This window comes from Kryptolebias marmoratus, linkage group LG14 (genome assembly GCF_001649575.2).
Source record: "Kryptolebias marmoratus isolate JLee-2015 linkage group LG14, ASM164957v2, whole genome shotgun sequence".
Classification (NCBI taxonomy): domain Eukaryota; kingdom Metazoa; phylum Chordata; class Actinopteri; order Cyprinodontiformes; family Rivulidae; genus Kryptolebias; species Kryptolebias marmoratus.
The window spans coordinates 26,606,090-26,624,662 of record NC_051443.1 but is presented as its reverse complement, the minus strand read 5'-3'; the positions used below and the strand labels follow the sequence as shown (position 1 = coordinate 26,624,662).

Here is an 18,573-nt window from a genome sequence, read left to right as displayed (position 1 = left end):
GCTGAGAGGAGCTGACTCTCCCCGTCCCAGAACCATCCCAGAACTGTCCCAGAACCATCCCAGAACCACCCCAGAACCATCACAGAACCACCCCAGAACCGCCCTAGGTCACACTGAAGGTCACGGTCTGAAGGAACCAACCGAACCACATCGTCTGCAGATCTGAGACCCCGAGGTTCCCGAAGCAGACCCCCTCCTGCTGAAGACCACAAACAGAATCAGAGACCAGGATCAGCCCTGGGGGGTCCAACCGGCTCCACTTTGTGCCCAGAACGTGGACACAGATCTGGTTTTGGTTCTACAGGGACCAGATAGACCTTATAAGTAACCCCCTGCAGGATGCCTCAGGGACCAGGATCCACCAAACCCATGTGGACCGCAGAGTCCGGCTCTGAGCCTGTTTAGGTTCTAAATGTGCACACGTGTTAAAGAAGTTCTCTACAAGCAGAGGAAGCTCCGGCTTGGTCCCAGCAGCTCTGTGAACCCTGAGCCGAGCTGATTCCCACAGCAGCCCGCTGACAGTTGGACCAGCTGTGGCTGGGGGGGCTGTGGTTCACCTGTCGCTCAGGTGGTGCCTGCTCCGACCCCAACACTTGAATAAACTCAGAGAGCAGCCGCAGCATGGCTCAGACCACAGGCGACGACATCATCAGAAACCAGTTCCAGTAAACGGGTCGACGCTCATCAGCTCGTCGTGTTCAGGAAGAAGAACTGAAAGTGACAGAGCTTCAGAAAGGCTGGAGACCCGCCCATCCAGAACCACTTCAACAGACTTCCTGCAGGTCTGTCCGGTTACAGGACAGTCTGGATCAGAGGACGGAAACAGAACCAGCTTCAGGTTCTGTCAGCATGTCTGGAAGTTGGCTCAGGTTCTTCTGTTCTTCTGTTCGAACCGTGACAAGTTTTAAAACAAACCTTTGATACAATCATCTGATCACTGACTCAACGATTCATCTAAATGATGTCAGCTCGGCGAGGCCCTGAAGACCCGACAGCAGATCTGAACCGGGAACATGAACCGAACAGGAGTCTGAACTGGAACTGTGCTCTGATGCTTCAGGTGTCATCATCGTGCTTCATGTGACTCCTCCCCCACCTGTCCATCCACCTGAGGGCCTCGTGTTTCTGCCTGGAGCTGCTTGTTGTTGTCGGAGGACGGAGCTGAATCTGAGCTGAGGAAGAGGATGTGGTGACGAGTCATTTCTGAAGCCTGTTTGCACGACGTGCAGCAGCTTTCTACAGGACGAGCTGCGGAGACGAAGAGCAGCAGGAAGCAGCGTGTCTTCATCGTGTCTTCATCGTGTGGCTGGTGGAGCTTCAGCTTCAAAGATCTCAGAGTTCGGTGTGGCTTCGCTCACATTCAGCACCGAGAGATTTAACTCTGTGGTTTCATGTCCGGGTGGAGGTGGAACGACAGAAATAGATGCCTGAAGACATGAGACGGGAGGACGTCCTGAGGACAGAGGAGCTCTGATTCTGCTTCATAACAGAGTGGAGGATGTCCTGAGGACACAGGGTCTGTGATGTCCCCTGTAAGACCTGCCTTAATGTCCCCCTGTGAGACCTGTAATGTCCCCCTGTGAGACCTGCTCTAATGTCCCCCTGTAAGACTTGCCTTAATGTCCCCCTGTAGGACCTATAATGTCCCCTTGTAGGACCTGTAATGTCCCCCTGTAAGACCTATAATGTCCCCCTGTAAGACCTGCCCTAATGTCCCCCTGTGGGACCTGCCCTAATGTGAGTCGGACCGAGTCGGACAGAACCGGACTGCAGACCTGCTGCAGACGTGTCCTCGGTGGCTTCACTCAGCTCCTCAGGATCAGATGTTACTTCCTGGTTCCTGCAGCAGAAACTCTTTGGGCTCCATCTTTGTTTCTGCCTCCTGCTGTGGTGCTGAAGTTTCTCTGTTTCCATGGAAACGAGACACAAACTGCTGAGAATGTTGGACCTGCTGTTTGTGAGCAGGGACTGAACTGAGTTATAGACGTACACGTCGAGGAGCGTCTGAGGACCATCGTCAGTTTGGGCTAAATGCTGATTGTTGCATCTGATGTTTGTTTCTCTGCAGTTGAACAAGATTAAATCAGAGGGTTTTTTTTTATCATTGACACCATCTGAGATCAGGAGGAAACCAGCTGAGGGTTCTGCTGACAACAGCTCTCACAGTTACAGTGTTTACTTATTAATGAAATTATTCATCTTTGTGGTGGAAGTTAGAGTCCGACTCAGGTTTGTTGATTCCTGGAGACGCAGGACCTCCTGGAGCAGAAGGTCCACAACAAACCACAAGGTTCCTACTGAGGAGTAAAGGTTTGGACTTTTATTTTGACATAGTCCACGTCTGCATACCTTTCTAAAAATGAAAAATCTACAGCCCATTTTCTCACTTTAACCAAAAAGTGAAATAAAGATTGTTTCCTTGTGGGCCAGCCTCTCCGTTCGGTTCCAGATGTTCCTGAAAACTTTTAAACTTTCAGACGTTTTCAGCTTCAGGAAGCAGAGAAATCCAGATTTAAAGAGAAACGTCTTTCAGTTTATCTTCATGAGACGCATCACAGAAAACTAAACTGCATCAGTGTGTGTGTGTGTGTGTGTATCCTCTGAGCTCAGATGATTTTATCAGAACATTTTCTGCCTTTTTCTTATTTTTATCCTCACGTATTAAATGTTTCTTTTTATTCCAGATCTTTTATATTTCCTGTGAATTTTCAGAACAAATTAATTCTAAAATCCTAACTCGTCTTCTGAAACCTCAGACTGTTGGTCTGACGAGTTTCTAGTTTTCCTGGTTTCATTCAGGTGAAGATCTTGTCTGCAGAATGTTCCTCATGTTTTTCTACCTCCTCCTGGGATCCAGAACCACAGCCTGTGTGTAAACAGGTGCCATCAGACCCGTCAGAACCTGAGCGCGAGGTGAACCGAGCTCATGAAACCACAGCTGAAGATGTTCTGAGATGCTGAGCGGAGATAGGAACCTCAGCCGTGTGGTTTGATGGGGGTGGGGTGGGGGTGGGGGACCTCTCCTCCTCCCTGCAGCAGAGACAACAACCCACACTCTGAACCCGGGTTCTGGTTCTGGTTCTGGATCAGGATCCAGAGAGCTGGATCTCATTAGGACGGTCAGGAGACAGGATCCTCTGAGGAGGATCAGAAGCAGCCGTTTCTTCTCCTCGTCTCCTGACAGCAGCGGGTTCACCACAGCTGCCTCCCACAGACGGAAACTTTAACGTTTCGTTCAGATTAAATTTTCTTTTCTTGTTTTTTTCTTTTCTTGTTCCCTGACTTCACCTGTAAACACCTGCTGTTCATCTACCCACCTGTCCTCCTCCACCGGATATTCAACCCTGTCTCTTTCATGTCCAAGGTCTTAGTGATGGGCAGATTCTGGCCCTGGTCCCAGTCCTGGTCCTGGTCCTGTCCCAGTCCCTGTCCCAGTCCCGGTCCTGGCCCTGGTCCTGTCCCTGTCCCTGTCCCTGTCCCTGTCCCAGTGCCAGTCCCTGTCCCTGTCCCTGTCCCTGTCCCAGTCCCAGTCCCAGTCCCAGTCCCTGCCCTGGCCCTGGTCCTGTCCCTGTCCATGTCCATGTCCATGTCCATGTCCCTGTCCCTGTCCCTGTCCCTGTCCCTGTCTCAGTCCCAGTCCCAGTCCCAGTCCCTGGCCCTGTCCCTGTCCCTGTCCCTGTCCCTGTCCCTGTCCCTGTCCCAGTCCCAGTCCCTGTCCCTGTCCCTGTCTCTGTCCCAGTCCATGTCCAGTCCCAGTCCTTGTCCAGTCCCTGTCCCTGTCCCTGTCCCTGTCCCTGTCCCTGTCTCAGTCCCTGTCCCTGTCCTTGTCCCTGTCCTTGTCCTTGTCCTTGTCCTTGTCCTTGTCCCTGTCCCTGTCCCTGTCCCTGGTCCTGTCCCAGTCCCTGTTCCCAGTCCCGGTCCCGGTCCTTGTCCTTGTCCTTGTCCTTGTCCTGTCCCTGTTCCCTGTCCCGGTCCTGGTCCTGTCCCTGTCCCTGGTCCTGTCCCAGTCCCTGTTCCCAGTCCCAGTCCCGGTCCTTGTCCTTGTCCTTGTCCTTGTCCTTGTCCTGTCCCTGTTCCCTGTCCCAGTCCTGGTCCTGTCCCTGTCCCTGGTCCTGTCCCTGTCCCTGTCCTGGCCCTGGTCCTTGTCCCTGTCCCTGTCCTTGTCCTTGTCCTTGTCCTGGTCCCTGTCCCTGTCCCTGTCCCTGTCCCAGTCCCTGTTCCCAGTCCCAGTCCTGGTCCTTGTCCTGGTCCTGTCCCTGTTCCCTGTCCCAGTCCTGGTTTTCAGCTCCTCTGAAATGGTTCCAGTTTTTAATGGACCAACTGGACAGTTTGTTACTCGTCAACCTTTAACCCTTTGTGTTTTAGGTGCAGCTTCTGTCCCACAGATCAGAGGTGGAGGAAGCAGATATTGCACCACAGTTTCCCAGCATGCTTTGCTTCGTAACCTGAAACTTTTGGTGTGTTCCTGAGCCGTGACTCTGTCTAACCACGCTGAGGCTGCGAGCTGCTCTGAAACAGCACACTTCATGCACAGAGCAAAGAGCGGAGGCTGGAAAACAGGAAAATAAACGTATTTAATGATCTTCAGTGGAAAAGACTCCAACCTGCAGCCGAGGGTCGGAACCAGCAGGTGTCTGCGGGTCATGTGACCATGCTGCAGGCTGACACGGTACATGTGTGGCTCGTAGTAAATTAGATCGATGTGTGTGCGCTGGCCTCATTTGAAAACAAACCAGATCAGTGGAGTAGACAGGAAGTGGTTTGTAGGTTACTGGTTAGACTCGTTCGCTGTGACACAGAAACACTCAAACACCACACTGTTCCTTCGAAGTTTCTGCAGAAAGATTGTTGTAGAAGATACAGAAAAGTGTGGTCAAATGTAGCAGTCTCATCAGGTTCCCACAGGCTGGTTTCTGCTATTTATGACTTATTACTCATTTTTAACCAAACTGATGCTTTTAAACGTCTGAGCAAAATGAAACCATTTTAAAAGCACCTATAATAATTTATAACACCTTGATTTTCCTTCTTAGTCTGACTTTATCAGCCTCTCTTATGGTTGTGGAGGAGTTGTGGCCCACTCTTCTTTCCAGCGTTGCTTCAGCTCTCTTCTGGTTCTGGTTCTGGACAGATGGCCTCACATCTGACTCCAGAATCAGCCCTCCACCGCCGTGCTGACAGCTGCGGTGCATTCTGGGTAAACATCTGTCCTCTGCTCTGGTTCTGCTCCAGAAGTCAAGCAGCCATGTTGTTTTTAGAGAGAAGATTTTGACCTTTGACCTTTAACCTGCTGACTGAGGCCTGTAGAGTCTGAGCACTGCACGGTCTGACCTTCAGGGTGAAGATCAGCAGCTGTCTTGAATGTTTCCTCTTGTGAATAATCTTCCTCCCTGTGGAACGATGGACTCCTGATGACCTTTGACCCCTCTCAGATTGAGGTAATTGCTGATGTCTATCCGTCTTGGTGCTGTGCAGCAGAAACTCCGGACGATCAGCTGATCTTGACCCTCTGAGATCTGAGGAAGCAGTGAGGCTGGAACCCGTCTGGATCCAAGTCCACTTTCTACAACAGTTAAATTTGGATCATATGTTGAATTTGTGACTAAACTGCTGTGAAGTTCAGGCTTTTATACTTCAGTCCAGTTTCGTTTGGACCAAACCTGCTTTCGTTCTGTGACTGAGATGGATTTGATTATTCTGAGAAAACAAACATTTCAAATTTGTTGTCCAAGAAGTCCTTATTCTGCTGATCAGAGATGTTTTCTGATTTATAAACATCCTGTGAGCAGAAACCTCAACCAACCCAACGGCCCCTCCCCCTCCTCCTCCCCCTCCTCCTCCCCCTCCTCCTCCTCCTCCTCCTCCTCCTCCTCCTCCTCCTCCTCCTCCTCCTCCTCCTCCTCCTCCTCCTCCTCCTCCTCCTCCTCCTCCTCCTCCTCCTCCTCCTCCTCCTCCTCCTCCTCCTCCTCCTGCTGAGAAGAAGAGCGTCTCTGCTGCTGGTGTCAGTGTTCAGAGCGAACAGAGAACAGGTGAGTTTCTCTGCAGCTGGATGGAGACCTGCTGAGAAGATGCTGTTCGGATGGAGGATCTCTGTGCTGCTGCTGCTGACGGCTGGAAGTGAAGCTCAAAGCGGAGACGGAGACTCTGATCCAGGTGAGACGCTCAGGAAGAGTTTCTTCTTCTGTCATATGAGGTCATTTTTATGGACCTACAGCACAGAACTCTTCAGCAGATCAGCGCTGAGTCACAAAAATGATGAAGTTTGGAAGCTTGGATGGTTTGCTTGGTTCAGAATCAGTCAGACGTCCAGTTTTGTGTCTGACGGGTCATAAAAGCTGCAGCTGTCAGTTTAAACTCCGAGTTTAAAGTGACTCGTGCCTCCTGGGAAGAACTGAAAGATTAGAAAGAGTTGATGTGAAGTGATGCAATGATTGTCACAACATGGAGATCCAGCAGAACCTGCAGCTCCTGTTGTGTTGAACTGTCAGAAACTGTCAGAAACCTGCTGTCCTGCGTCGGTCGCTCCACGCTGATGATGTCACGGTTTCCCTCTGAGGCTCCTAATTTCATAAGATCTGAGTTCCAGTTACTGTCTTACAGCTGTTCCAGATTTAATGAGTCTGATCTCAGCCTGCCACCAGGAAACATCTGGATCTCTGAGCTGCAGATGTTCAGACATGATTACTGCAGTAAACATACAGTGATTGTTTTCTCTGTGTGAAGATGACGCGTTACGATCACTGAGCTGAAACCACAACAAGAACCGGGTCAAAGCTCCGAGTCGGGTCTGCCTGTTGCCCCCGTTTAGACAGCCTCCACCCTGCTTCTGTTAACGGTTCAGTCCAGTAGAACATTAAAGAACCTCCATCTGTGTCCGCTCTGCTTGTTAGTATTTTCACAGAGGAAGTGGAACCGAGCCCTCGTTGACACACCTGTTCTTCTGAAATAAACTCGTCAGTTTTCTTTAAGTTCAGAATAAAACAGCAGCAATCTGAACAGATCAGAGGAGGTTTTCTGATCATGTCATCGTGTTTAACCCTGTCTCCTGTCAGAGGTCCGACTGAGCTGCACCTCTCACATCAGCACCGGAAACTGCAGTGTGACCTGTCAGCTGACCGGAGGCCGCAGCGACGACGATGAAGACGTGGAAGGAGACAGCATCCAGAGTTTGACCGTGTGGTAAATACTTTAATTCTTTCCTTCCTGCAGGTCACAGATTCAGACACTGACACTGTTCCTCTGTTCAGCCAGAAACGGTTAAATGAAGAGAAGACGGAGAACGAATGTTGGGAGACTGTCAGAGACACGGTAACGAGCAGAAATCTGCGTCCTCTGGTTGATGTGAACGTGAGCGCCCAGCTGAAGAGCGGACGCCAGATTTCAACAACTGTCAACCTGCAGAAGATTGGTAAACATGACACCATGTGATCACAGATCCAGTCAAAAACCACAGGTTGAACTCAGCTGCAGGTTCAGACTGAAGCAGAGTTTCTCGTTTGAGACCAGAAGAAGTCAACGGTTTTCTCTCTGATTTCTAGTTAAACCCAGGAGTCCTCGGATCTGGAACGTCACCTTTGTGCCAGAAACAAACCAGACGGTCGTTTCTATCCTGATTCCTTATAACAACGAGTATCTGAACCCGAAGAACCAGGTCTTCCAGCTTCACATCTGGACCGATGGAAGCAACATGGTGCTGTGATCAGATTTTAGTTGATCTGGAGAGAAAACAGTTCAGATTTTCAGTTTCTGCCTGTTCTCTTCCTGCAGGTTCAGAACTTCTCATCGAAGAACTTTATCCAGATTGACAAGGAACACCTCAGGCCAAGTTCAGAGTACCATGTGAAGGTCAGAGCAATCCCTGACGGGGTTCATCTGCAGGGAACCTGGAGCGAATGGAGCAACACGGTCAGCTTCTTCACTCCTCCCGGTGAGAACATCAGTCCAGTCCAGCAGCTGCTTCTCTGAAACTAGCAGCTTAAAGACACGAGGTTCTTCTCTGTCCTTCAGGGGAAGGACCTCTGAATGAGATGGATAAGTGGCCTGAGCTCGGGTTCACTCCCGTTGTGTGTTTCATCTGCCTGTTGGTCGTCATACTCAGCATTGTCTTCTGGAAAAACAAGTAGGACACCAGTGGTCTCTGCCGAAATGTTTGTGGATTCAGTTCAGTTCCTCTCATTAAAATGAGCCTTTACGTCCCTCAGGATATTCAGCTACGTGTGGCCGAGCATCCCACATCCGAAACAGACTCTGGTGCAGATCTGCAAACCCAATAAAGTCAGTGTTTTCCTGGATCCTCATCACGGAGGCAGTTTGGGTTCTGTAACATTAATTATGAGTTTGTAACAACCGTGTGATGTTTTTCAGGGTCTCTTGCTGAACTTGAACCCTGAGGTGTTCAGTTCTCTGAAGGTCTACCCTCTGGAGAAAACTGAGTGTGGTGAAGCAGAACCTTCTCTCCGTCCCACTGCTCCTGATGGTTCCCAGTCCAGCTCCACCCAGAGCTCCGACTGCAGCAGCACCACCAGCGCCAGCACCGAGGAGCTGGAGATCTGTGCCCTGCTGAGCGACAGCGAGAACAGCCTCCCGTCCCCCGAGGATGGACCTCAGCCCCCCCAGCCTGAACACAGCGGCGCAGGGAGCGAGGAGGCCTACGTCACCATGTCCAGCTTCTATCAGATCAAGTAGGTGAAGCATCCCTGCTGGACCTTCAAGACCAGAGTCTGAGTTGATCTAAGAGGAACCATGAAGGAGCCTCAATAAACACCAGCTTTCCTTCAATACGCCACCAACTGCTGGGTGGAGTTTTCTGAAGGTTGAAGGATGAATCCTGCAGAATTATTTTAAAGTTATTCAGGGATGTCTACAGAACTTTAAAAAGGCATCTTTATCAAACGTTCCCCAGATGTTTTGAAGGAAAATCTGGCTCCAAAGAGGCAAAATGGAAAAAAAAACCTCTGGACACCTTTGAACCAATCTAACTGGTGGATGGACCTCCAATCATCTCACAGAAACCATGTCTCCAGTCTTTATTATTCAACTCATTCAGCTGCTTTATGACTGGAAACCGTTCAACCTGACTTTAAATACTGAAGGATCCCAGGAACCTGAGAACAGAAACGGCTCACACTAACAAAGAGCCGAGTCATGAAGGAAAGACACGAGTCAGAGCTTTAAAACACAGAACATTTTATTTTACCGAGCAAAGACAACAAAAAAACAAACTTTTCTCTCAGTTTTATATGAAAATGAAGGATTGTTATTATGTTATTTTCACATAAATGTAGCAGTTTGATAAGTGCCTGTTGTTGACCCAAAGATACTGACATGTAGGATGTCTTCTTTGCTTTTTGACGCCTCCTGATCAGATCAGGTGTTTATTTGTATGATGTCCGCTGACATACCTCCTTCTGCTGTCTGATGCTGCTGGAGGAACTTCAGAAACTTCTGGTGTTTTTATGTGTTTTACTTTAACTCTGAAGAGCTAAATGAAAGTATATTCCTTCTCTTCAGCTGAAGAGATTCTTTATGAGAATATTTTAAAGTTGATGGAAGTTTACGCTTTTAAAGAAGCTAAAACCAGTTATGTTCCTGTCAGCTGATCTTCTCTGTGACCAAAATAAGCTTTTAAAGTCCAACCAGTGGTCCCACAGGTCTGAACCATAAAAACCTCCTGATGCATCTCAAAGATCTCTCACATGACTCCTACGACTGTCCACACCAAGAAACTAAGAGCTACTAGAACCACTGAGTGACCATCAGGACCTTCAAACTCATGACTGGACCCACATGAGTCCTTCAGGAACCAGAAGAACCACACATCAATCAATCAATCAAATTTTATTTGTATAGCACATTTCAGCAGCAAGGCATTTCAAGGTGCTTTACATAATTAAAAAACAAAATAAAAACAGCATGTGACAATGATAAAAACAGCATGTGACAATGACATCTGGATCAGTGGTGTCCAGTCCTGGTCCTGGTCCTGGAGGACCTCCATCCTGCAGGTTTCATGTGTTTCTCTGCTGTGACTCACCTGATCTGAAGGACTGAGTGATGAACAGACTTCTGCAGAACCTGAAGATCTGCTGAGGAGCAGAGAAACATCTAAACCTGCAGGCTGGAGGACCTTCAGGACCAGGGTTGGACACCACTGATCTAGATGTTTGGTTCCTACCTTTTGACCTCTTAATGATCAGCAGAACCATTTCAAAGATTTCTAGAACCTTCAGAACCTTCAGAGCGAGCCTTTAAACCTCCCAGCTGACAACTAGAACCACCCACAGATCCTGTTTTGCTCCAAGGTATCTTCTAAGTCACAACTAGAATCACAGACTATAAAAGAACCGTCTAAGGAACCACAGTAAACATCTAATGATCAGAAACCGTTTAGATAATTTCCTTTAATCCTCCTGTGGCCTTCGGGTCAAACTGACCCAAAGTTAGACTTCTCTACCTCTCCTTTGAGGGCTTCAGGAGGGTCAAGCTGCTTCCTGTCGCAGCCTGGACTCGAACCTGCAGCCTCAGGGTTAGGAGACCACAGCCCATCACCCTGACCTTAAAGAACCCCAGAATGTTTTAACAGACACCTGAAACCTCTTAAATATCAACCTAAAACCTTTATTTTGTATTTTAGAGGAGTTCTTAGAGTCACAGAACCTTCTAAGACTAGTTTGACCCAAAGGAAATCAGAACTCCATCAGGTGACCCCTCCGTGTTCTCCACGGGGCTGGATGCAGTTAACTGTAAAACACCTTTCAGGCCTCTGAGGACCCACCAATCCTAGATCCATCAGACAAAAGGAGAACTTCCAGGAGAACCAGAACCCACCTGAGTTCAGCTGTTAGAAATGTCTCCATCATCAGTCAGGTTCTCCAGAACCTCTGAGGTTTTTTCCTTTGCCTTCTGTTTGTAAATGATTTTTATTCATGATTGAATCCAAACAAAGACATCCGAAGTTCTGCTGCTCAGATCTGAACTGGACTGTTGGAGAACCGGGCCTCCTGCAGCTCTGGAGCTCAGCATCAGCGTGCTGGCTCGCCTGTTGCCGTGGCGACCTGTTTGTCGTGTTTGCGGTGGCGGAGACGTCAAACACAAACCTGCTGCTTCGACCAGAAACCGAACCATGAATGTCTGATTGTTGTTAGGAGCTGATTGCACAGTTTTATTTTACCATCATGTCCGTGTACAAGAAAATAATAAAAATACAAACGTTTCCCTGTTTTTACCCACATCTCATTACATTTAGACACGATTCAGGCAGATGGAAAGTTTAAATGATATCAGAATAATTTAGACAAACTAGTAAAAATAAACTGTTCCAATGCTGTTAAAAGCCCATGAGGTGTGACGTCCTCTCAGAGCTTCCAGGCGTTTCTCATCATCAGGATAAAGTAGACGTCGCTGTCGATGGAGGCGCTCACGCCGCAGTAATAGTTGATGAACTCCTCTTTGGTCACCTGTGGGTTACAGGACAGAGCAGCTGATTAACTAGAGACGGCTGTTCCATCGACACGTGAAACTGACGTCAGCTGGACTCACAGAATCCAAGATGTTCATGAATGATGAGAAGTTTAGAACCGTTTTCTGCAGAGAAGTCGAGAAAAGAAACGAGAAAATCCAGCAGAAAAGTCAACTGCTTTCGTGTCTCTGGGTTTAAAGAGTCAATAATTGGATTCAGTTTAGGATTTTCCCTCCAGTCATTCTGAGCTTTAATAACATTACTGGCTGTTTGAGTTTCTGTTTTACTCTTAGCAGCAGATTTCAACTCAGATTCAGGGTTTGTTGGTTCCTTATTCTCTGCTGCTCTCACCTACAAACCACCTGTTTTATTAAAGAAAAACAAAGACTCTTTAAAGAAATAAAATCTCTAAATTACAAATAAAAAGACAAAAAAATGAGCAGAACAACAAGGAAACTAAAACCTTTCTGGTAGTTTTTCAGTAACTTGTTTTACGTTTATGAGCAGCTCAGTTTTTTATTTAATATTCTTAAGTTTTACGTTAGAAGTGACTGAATATACTTTAACAGGACACCTTGTTTTAGGTTTTTATCTTTTTATGATTTATTCTTGCTGCTCCTTTTTTTTAGTTCTGCTTCAGAAGATTTGCTGCAATAAAAGATGAAGATCTAGTTTGTCTGTGAAGTGATATTTGGATGGAAACGGTGAGTCAGGATGTGTTAAAGTCCAGAAACTGAAAGAAGATGAATAATTTCCCAGAATGAGTCGATCTGTGACGTGTGAAACGAGAAGCGTCACCAACGAAAGGATTCTAACATCACTTTTACAAATAAACCAAAGAAAAGCCTGCAGGGAACCAGTGAGGAGACGACACTGAGCTGCTTCAGCACAGCGACACCAACTCGACGTCAGTATCGATGGAGGCGCTCACACCAGAGCAATAACTCACCTTCAGAGAGGAACATGGCACAGAGAGCTGCGGAAACTGAACCGACCAATCAGATCTGAGGAACAACCATCACTCCCATCAGACCCCGTGCTCCTGTACCTGTCCATCTTTGTCGTACGGAGAGTCGAAGCTGTCCAGGAACGTCCTGAACACCTGCTGCTCTGTCCACTCCCCGTTCTGATACTTGGGGTGGTACTTGGCGTTGTAAACCCCCTGCAAGTCCTCAACGGTGATCACCCCGTCTCCGGTCTTATCCAGCTTCCGAAAGGCCTGCATGACCACCTCCTTCCGGGCTTTGGACATGGGCGGCTGCAGGAAACAGGAGGAGTTACCTGACAAAAAGAGAAACGTCTGGATGTTGGTCTGTTTACCCTCAGAGTGATGAGGAACTCCTCGAAGTCGATGGTTCCGCTCCCGTCGCGGTCGAAGTGCTGAAACAGAGCGGCGGCCTCGTCCTTCTCGATCATCAGGCCGTAGTCGTTCAAACCCTTCAGGAACTCCTTGAAGTCCAGGGAGCGGTTCTGGTTATCATCCATGATTCTGAAGGTTCTGACAACAAAAAGCCACCTCAGCACAGATGAAACCAGTCTCTGAAGAACAGAGCGTCTCTGCTGGAGGACTGGTGGGTTCCTCTCAGAGGTCAGAGGTCAGAGATCACACAGCCATCAGATCTGAGCTTTAAACAGGAAGTGAAGGCTGTTTAACTCTTCATATCGCCTCCATAAACCCTGTAGAACCTGTGGGACCATCAGAACCTTCTGCTCGTAGTTTTCTCACTGAGGCTTATTTTCCTCTGTTTATTCAGTCAGGGAGTGACAGACACAGGTGTGTGGTTACCATGGTGACCCTAACGAGCCGCTGGCAGCAGCTTTATCATTTCAGCCAATCTTGGTTCTTTTTTCTCTTCTTCTACAGTTTCTACATCCAAACGTTGGTCTTTGGTGAGCCTCGTTTATTACAAAGGAAGTCCTTTTTAAAACAGAAAGAATGTCAGACAGCAGCTGCTCTGACGCCTCTCAGCTCAGCTCAGGTCTTTAAATTCAACTTCAAACACTGCCAGAAAAAGGGATTCTAAAAGTTTACTAATTAATGTAAATACATGAGCTGCTTTCAGTAAACTCAGTAATGATTCGATAAAAGCACTTGGTGCTGATGTCTGATTATCGTCCTGTCAGTACAGGCCGCTGCAGCGAACAGGATCGACTGCAGTCAGAGGCTCTGCACGTCAGTAAACCACAGCAGCAGCAACACAAACACAACAACATCCTGCAGCAGCGTCGACTCAGCGAACCTCCGACAGGAAACCCACAAGAACTCAAACATGTTCTGTCAGCACTGCGTTAAGAGCTAGAGCTAAAACCTGAGAGGACACATCCGGGGTCAGCTTTGTCCTGTTATTTATTAGTAAAATAAAACTATAAAAGTTTAATGAAACCCTCCTGTTTCTTCTTAAGCAAAGAGAGCAGAGCATCCAATAATTCCATAAAATCAGAACACAAGGACAAGCTTTAAACAGGTCCACCTGATTTATTCAAACAGGTGAGGGAAGTGGGCGGAGCTTACCTGCCCAGACCTTTGATCCCAGACGAGCCTCGGGTCAGACACTGCAGCCGGAGTTTCTCCAAGGGGTCCGAACAGTCGGCCAGCTGCTGCTTGGCCTTCATGGCCATCTCTCTGTCGTGTCTCGACGTTCCCGCCATCGCTGACCTGAAACAGACAGATGTTGCCGAATTTTTTCTCATTAAAATCATTTTACGTTTCCAAAGGCTTCATTGATGATTTTGATTTTATTAATGATTATTAATAATAATTAATTTTCTTATTGATGAGCATTTATGAAACACTGAGGCTGGAGCTGATTAATATGGATTTATTAGCCAGTAGTAATCATTAATTAATGACAGCCTGTTTGTGAACTGTTTGTGGTTCTGACCCGGTTCTAAAGAATCACAGGAAGAAGCTGAAGGCAAACAGCGCCCCTGCTGGTCGGAGGATAAACTGCAGGCAGGACCAAAGCTCAGGTTTGAATTTAAACTCTGGTTGGATTTTCAGAAGTTCTTGATTTAAAAAATAAACTTTACAATAAACTGTCCTGGTTAGCTGTCTGGTTAGTTATCTGGTTAGTTTCCTGTTTAGCTGTCTGGTTAATGTCCTGGTTAGTTATCTGGTTAGTTTCCTGGTTAGTTTCCTGGTTAGTTATCTGGTTAGTTTCCTCTAAGATGACTTTAGTTAAGAACTCTTTCTGTGAACACAAACAGCTGATTTCTGGATCAGCAGCTTTAAATCGTTTTAGGATTTTTATATTTTCTCCTGTTTTTATTCAGATTCAGAGGTTCGGATCCGGTTCTGTTTACCCCGCCCTGAGGCCTGATTGGACTCTGATGGTAAACAGGAAGCTGCAGCGGCCGCGCGCACAAACAAACAACAACAAATAAACGAACAGAACCAGAACCCATCGTGCGGTTCTGAAACTCACCGAACTTTAACGGGTTTGTTCTGTTTCCCACCGCCGCGGCTCCTCCTCCAAACAATCCGCCGTTACCATGGAGACCAGCTGCTCTCAGCTGGGATTGGCTGCTCGGCCAGCCGCGGTGACGTCACAGGTCTCCGGAAAACAGCCAGTAAAATCCCCCAGAATAACAGATAGATAGATAGATAGATAGATAGATAGATAGATAGATAGATAGATAGATAGATAGATAGATAGATAGATAGATAGATAGATAGATAGGAGTGGATTCATTCATAATAAAATCCTTCTGTTGAAGGTTTCAGGCCAATCTGAGTCTTAAAGAAACAAACTTTTATCAAAAAGTAGAAGAAGAAGCTGAACAAACTGGTTTCATGAAGTTTATTCTCCAACAACGGCTAATAAAAGCTCAAACACTGCACTCTGACAGAAACAGAAACCAGGTTTAACAATAAAAAGCTGACGTGTTAAAACTGGATCAACAGCATGTTGGACTGTTTCATGTTCAGCAACATGAGAACATGGGAACAACACCGCAGGAACGTGTTCAGTTTGTGTTATCAGGGAGTTGCCCGTACAAACGGTTGTACTGAAGATTAAACAGCAGGGGGCGCCATCACTGCAGGTTGATTCCATCTGTTAAATGAGTTTGCTGAAAATGTTCAAATAAAGTTAGTAATAAACCTGGTGCTGGATCTCTGACAACTTTAATCAGGAATAAAACAAATAAACTTATTTTAGAAAGAAGCAAAGCACAGAAACTGCCTTGTTGTTGTAACGAGAGAAAATCAGAAAAATGAATTTATGGAAGAATTGAGTTCTAACTGACAACAAATATAAAGTTTCTGATCGATTTAAAACAATATGTTAGAATAATTAGTCTTCATCTTTTCTTTGGCTGGATGCTGCGGCTCTCTTCCACAGATGTTCCTGAGAAAACGTACTGGTACTCTTCAGGAAGTCCTGTTTGAGCTGATGACTGAAGGATCTGTGTGCAGACCTCAGGTCCCTGTAGAGTCAGAGTTCAGGACGCACCATCCGGGGAACGTGGCCGGACCGTCACAGTCTGGTAGGACTTGGTGTTTGTCACCGTGTCTGAAATACGCCTCAGGTGGTTCAGTTCAGTTCGACCTGTTTTCCTGTCTTGGTCCAAACTTCTCTATAACAACACAGGCCTTTCAGGGCAACCCCGCAGCTTTAACTTTCAGTGTTTTTACTGTGAGTAAAATGTTTGCAGGTCTGTTTTCATCCTCATGAACCCATCAGAGACCGTCTGCACCTTCGCAGCCTGCAGTGAAATGCAGTGAACTGTGGTAATTGGTCCCAGTGTTGCAGTGATGAAGAACAGCTCCAGGATGTTCAGCTCCAGTCTGGTGAATTTAACAGCTGCAGCTCCAGCTGAGTGCCTGCGAAGATTTCCACAGGAGCTCTTTACATCTTCCAGTGCATTCTTCAGAGGTTTCACTGTCAAACTGAACTCTTCTGTCAGTCTGTTCATCTTAGCAACATGAACATGTTCTAAAAATACCTGTTTAATAATGACACAAAGACCAGCAGCACCTCCGCAAAAAAGAACTATTCCACAGAAAATTAAAGCCAGATATTTACTAACAGAAGCACATAAAGCTGTAACCATAGCTGCAACCAAAGCTGCAATTATCTTTCTTTCTCTGTCCCTCTGGATGTGTTTGACTTCCTCCACAAGCTCCTGAATCGTCTGGAGGATCTGTCCCATCCTGTCTGCATTCTTGTCACACCGTTGGACAAACGAAGCTGTTTGTCGAGACAGATTCTGACGGAAATAAGAGAGGTCAGGAGGTTGTTCGTTGCTCCGGAATAGTTCTTGAAACAAGTTCATTTTCAGAAAATGATCAGGAATCTGGATGTTTCAGGTTTTTAGCAGCTCCACAGTCAGTTTCCCTCCTTCAGGTTAAAATGTTTCTCCGTCTCTGCTGGAGGACCAGACCTGCTCTGGACCAGACCTGCTCTGGACCAGACCTGTGCCAAAACAAAGCTCTTTTTACCTGGTTGTCAGAAGACGATGAGAAAGAGAAGCTCTCGCTCTGATTCTGACACTGTTTCCTGCAGGGAATGCACCTGAACCTGTCTGACTCACCTTTGTACGGTGAAGTCATGTGACCTGCTGAGGGTGTGTGTGCTGTAACTGTAAAAGCTGATTTCTTGAAACTATCAGTGCTGTATTCAGACTTTGGTCCCTGGTGACCTGTTGGTGTTTCAGGAGAGCAAAATAAAGACATGCCTTTAATTCTGACTTCCTGGTTTGGACCTTTGGACTGTCTTCAGTCATCAAGGTGGAGGAATTTAACTCAGTACTAAACAATTATTTACCATCGAAATGAATCAGCCTTTTATTTCATGACAAAGACATCACCACAGATCCCCATGTGTTTCCTCCTCTTCCTCCTCCAGGCAGTGAGGATGAAGAGCATAATGAGTGTTCTGCTGATGTTCTCCATCATCATGGAGGATCCAGGACCAGCAGAGATATTTACCCTGACAGGAAGACCATCTCTGTGTTAGATGAACTCACTTAAACTCAGGTTCAGAGATCTGCAGTCGATCATGATCACTAACAGGATATTAACAGGCCTTGTCAAAATAAAAGCCCTGCTCGAACCGTCAGCAGACTCAGGTGAATGTTTGGATATATTTGAGTCTGTATGTATAATTCTGATCCTGTGTGGATCAGAGAAAATCTAGAATAAATTCAAACTTGTTTATAAAACTATTAAAGTTATTTATTGTGAAATCTTTCCAGCCTGAATCTGACATTAATGTCCAAGATGGAAACTTCTGCAGATTTAAAGCTTTTTACTTTCTAATAACTAAATATTCAACAGAGATTCAGTGAAATGTTTCATTTTTAAATGTCTGACATAAAACATGCCGACAGATGTACCTGAAACACACCTGACCTGTTTCTCTGTCATGTGCTGCCCCCTGCTGGTGGTTAAATCTGTAATTCATTCATGTTTTTAGCCTTTTAAAGACTGAAAGCTTAGATCTGATCCATCAGCTGAGCCTCTGAGCTTCGGTCTGTTTGAACAAACTTTATTAGAAATGTAGAAAACAAACAAACTACAGAAATACATCCTGCAGCTGAATGAAGCTGAAGAACAGCAGCTGGAAGTTAAAAGTAGCAGAACAGCAGCTGGAAGCTAAAAGTAGCAGAACAGCAGCTGGAAGCTAAAAGCAGCAGAACAGCTGGAAGCAGACCGGCTCCTCAGAACCAGTTTCAGGTGGAGTTCTGCAGAACGTTCAGTCCCAGAACGGCCAGAGCCAGAGCCTCCAGCAGAACCTCAGAAGGTCTGTCCCACGTGTCACTCAGAGCTTCCAGAGTCTCATCGCTGGAACAGAGAAGCTCCGCCCCCCAACGCAGCTGCCCGTCCTCCTGCAGGGCGGCAGGTAGGGACTCTGGGAGTTTGACCTCCATGTCCTGCTTCAGACTGTCCACCTGGAGACACAAACAGGGACAGACGGGTTCAAAAAGGGAGACAGGTGGAGACAAACAGAGACAGGTGGAGACAATCAGAGACAGGTGGAGACAAACAGACAGGTGGAGACAAACAGACAGGTGGAGACAATCAGACAGGTGGAGACAAACACAGACAGGTGGAGACAATCAGAGACAGGTGGAAACAGAGACAGGTGGAGACAATCAGACAGGTGGAGACA

General features: G+C 46.9%; 3 protein-coding genes across 3 annotated transcripts in view; 1 reads left to right on the top strand and 2 right to left on the bottom strand.

Annotated features, from left to right (window-relative positions):
• The first annotated feature begins 5,993 nt into the window (after positions 1 to 5,993).
• il7r (interleukin 7 receptor) lies at positions 5,994 to 9,755 on the top strand. The gene is made up of 8 exons (XM_017432599.3): positions 5,994 to 6,153; positions 7,053 to 7,179; positions 7,248 to 7,408; positions 7,539 to 7,690; positions 7,768 to 7,927; positions 8,008 to 8,119; positions 8,202 to 8,274; positions 8,365 to 9,755. The coding sequence occupies exons 1-8, from the start codon at positions 6,069 to 6,071 to the stop codon at positions 8,683 to 8,685; spliced, it is 1,191 nt and encodes a 396-aa protein (XP_017288088.1). The 5' UTR covers positions 5,994 to 6,068; the 3' UTR covers positions 8,686 to 9,755.
• Positions 9,756 to 10,302: 547 nt separating this feature from the next.
• Positions 10,303 to 14,937, bottom strand: capslb (calcyphosine-like b). Its single transcript, XM_017432604.3, has 5 exons — positions 14,884 to 14,937; positions 13,971 to 14,114; positions 12,779 to 12,956; positions 12,507 to 12,716; positions 10,303 to 11,456 (listed from the first exon to the last, which is right to left on the bottom strand). Exons 2-5 carry the CDS (start codon positions 14,105 to 14,107, stop codon positions 11,355 to 11,357), a joined length of 627 nt encoding a protein of 208 aa, XP_017288093.1. The 5' UTR covers positions 14,108 to 14,114; positions 14,884 to 14,937; the 3' UTR covers positions 10,303 to 11,354.
• Positions 14,938 to 15,241: 304 nt separating this feature from the next.
• LOC108245605 overlaps positions 15,242 to 18,573 on the bottom strand; it is a 9,964-nt gene continuing 6,632 nt past the window's right edge. Inside the window, exons 11-13 of the mRNA XM_017432652.3 lie at positions 17,227 to 18,352; positions 16,994 to 17,101; positions 15,242 to 16,875 (exon numbers count right to left, since the gene is read on the bottom strand). Of these exons, the coding sequence (XP_017288141.1) occupies positions 18,134 to 18,352 (219 nt within the window). The 3' untranslated portion in view covers positions 15,242 to 16,875; positions 16,994 to 17,101; positions 17,227 to 18,133. The remainder of the gene's footprint in view (positions 16,876 to 16,993; positions 17,102 to 17,226; positions 18,353 to 18,573) is intronic.

What these genes read in the sequence shown, in the direction of transcription:
- capslb (XM_017432604.3), bottom strand. Translation starts at nt 14,107, where the DNA reads ATGGCGGGAACGTCGAGACACGACAGAGAGATGGCCATGAAGGCCAAG. An exon ending in GGGATCAAAGGTCTGGGCAG is followed by an intron (nt 12,957 to 13,970) that starts GTAAGCTCCGCC and finishes TTTTGTTGTCAG; the next exon opens with AACCTTCAGAATCATGGATG. An exon ending in AGTTCCTCATCACTCTGAGG is followed by an intron (nt 12,717 to 12,778) that starts GTAAACAGACCA and finishes TGTTTCCTGCAG; the next exon opens with CCGCCCATGTCCAAAGCCCG.
- il7r (XM_017432599.3), top strand. Translation starts at nt 6,069, where the DNA reads ATGCTGTTCGGATGGAGGATCTCTGTGCTGCTGCTGCTGACGGCTGGA. An exon ending in AGACGGAGACTCTGATCCAG is followed by an intron (nt 6,154 to 7,052) that starts GTGAGACGCTCA and finishes GTCTCCTGTCAG; the next exon opens with AGGTCCGACTGAGCTGCACC. An exon ending in CAGCTTCTTCACTCCTCCCG is followed by an intron (nt 7,928 to 8,007) that starts GTGAGAACATCA and finishes TCTGTCCTTCAG; the next exon opens with GGGAAGGACCTCTGAATGAG.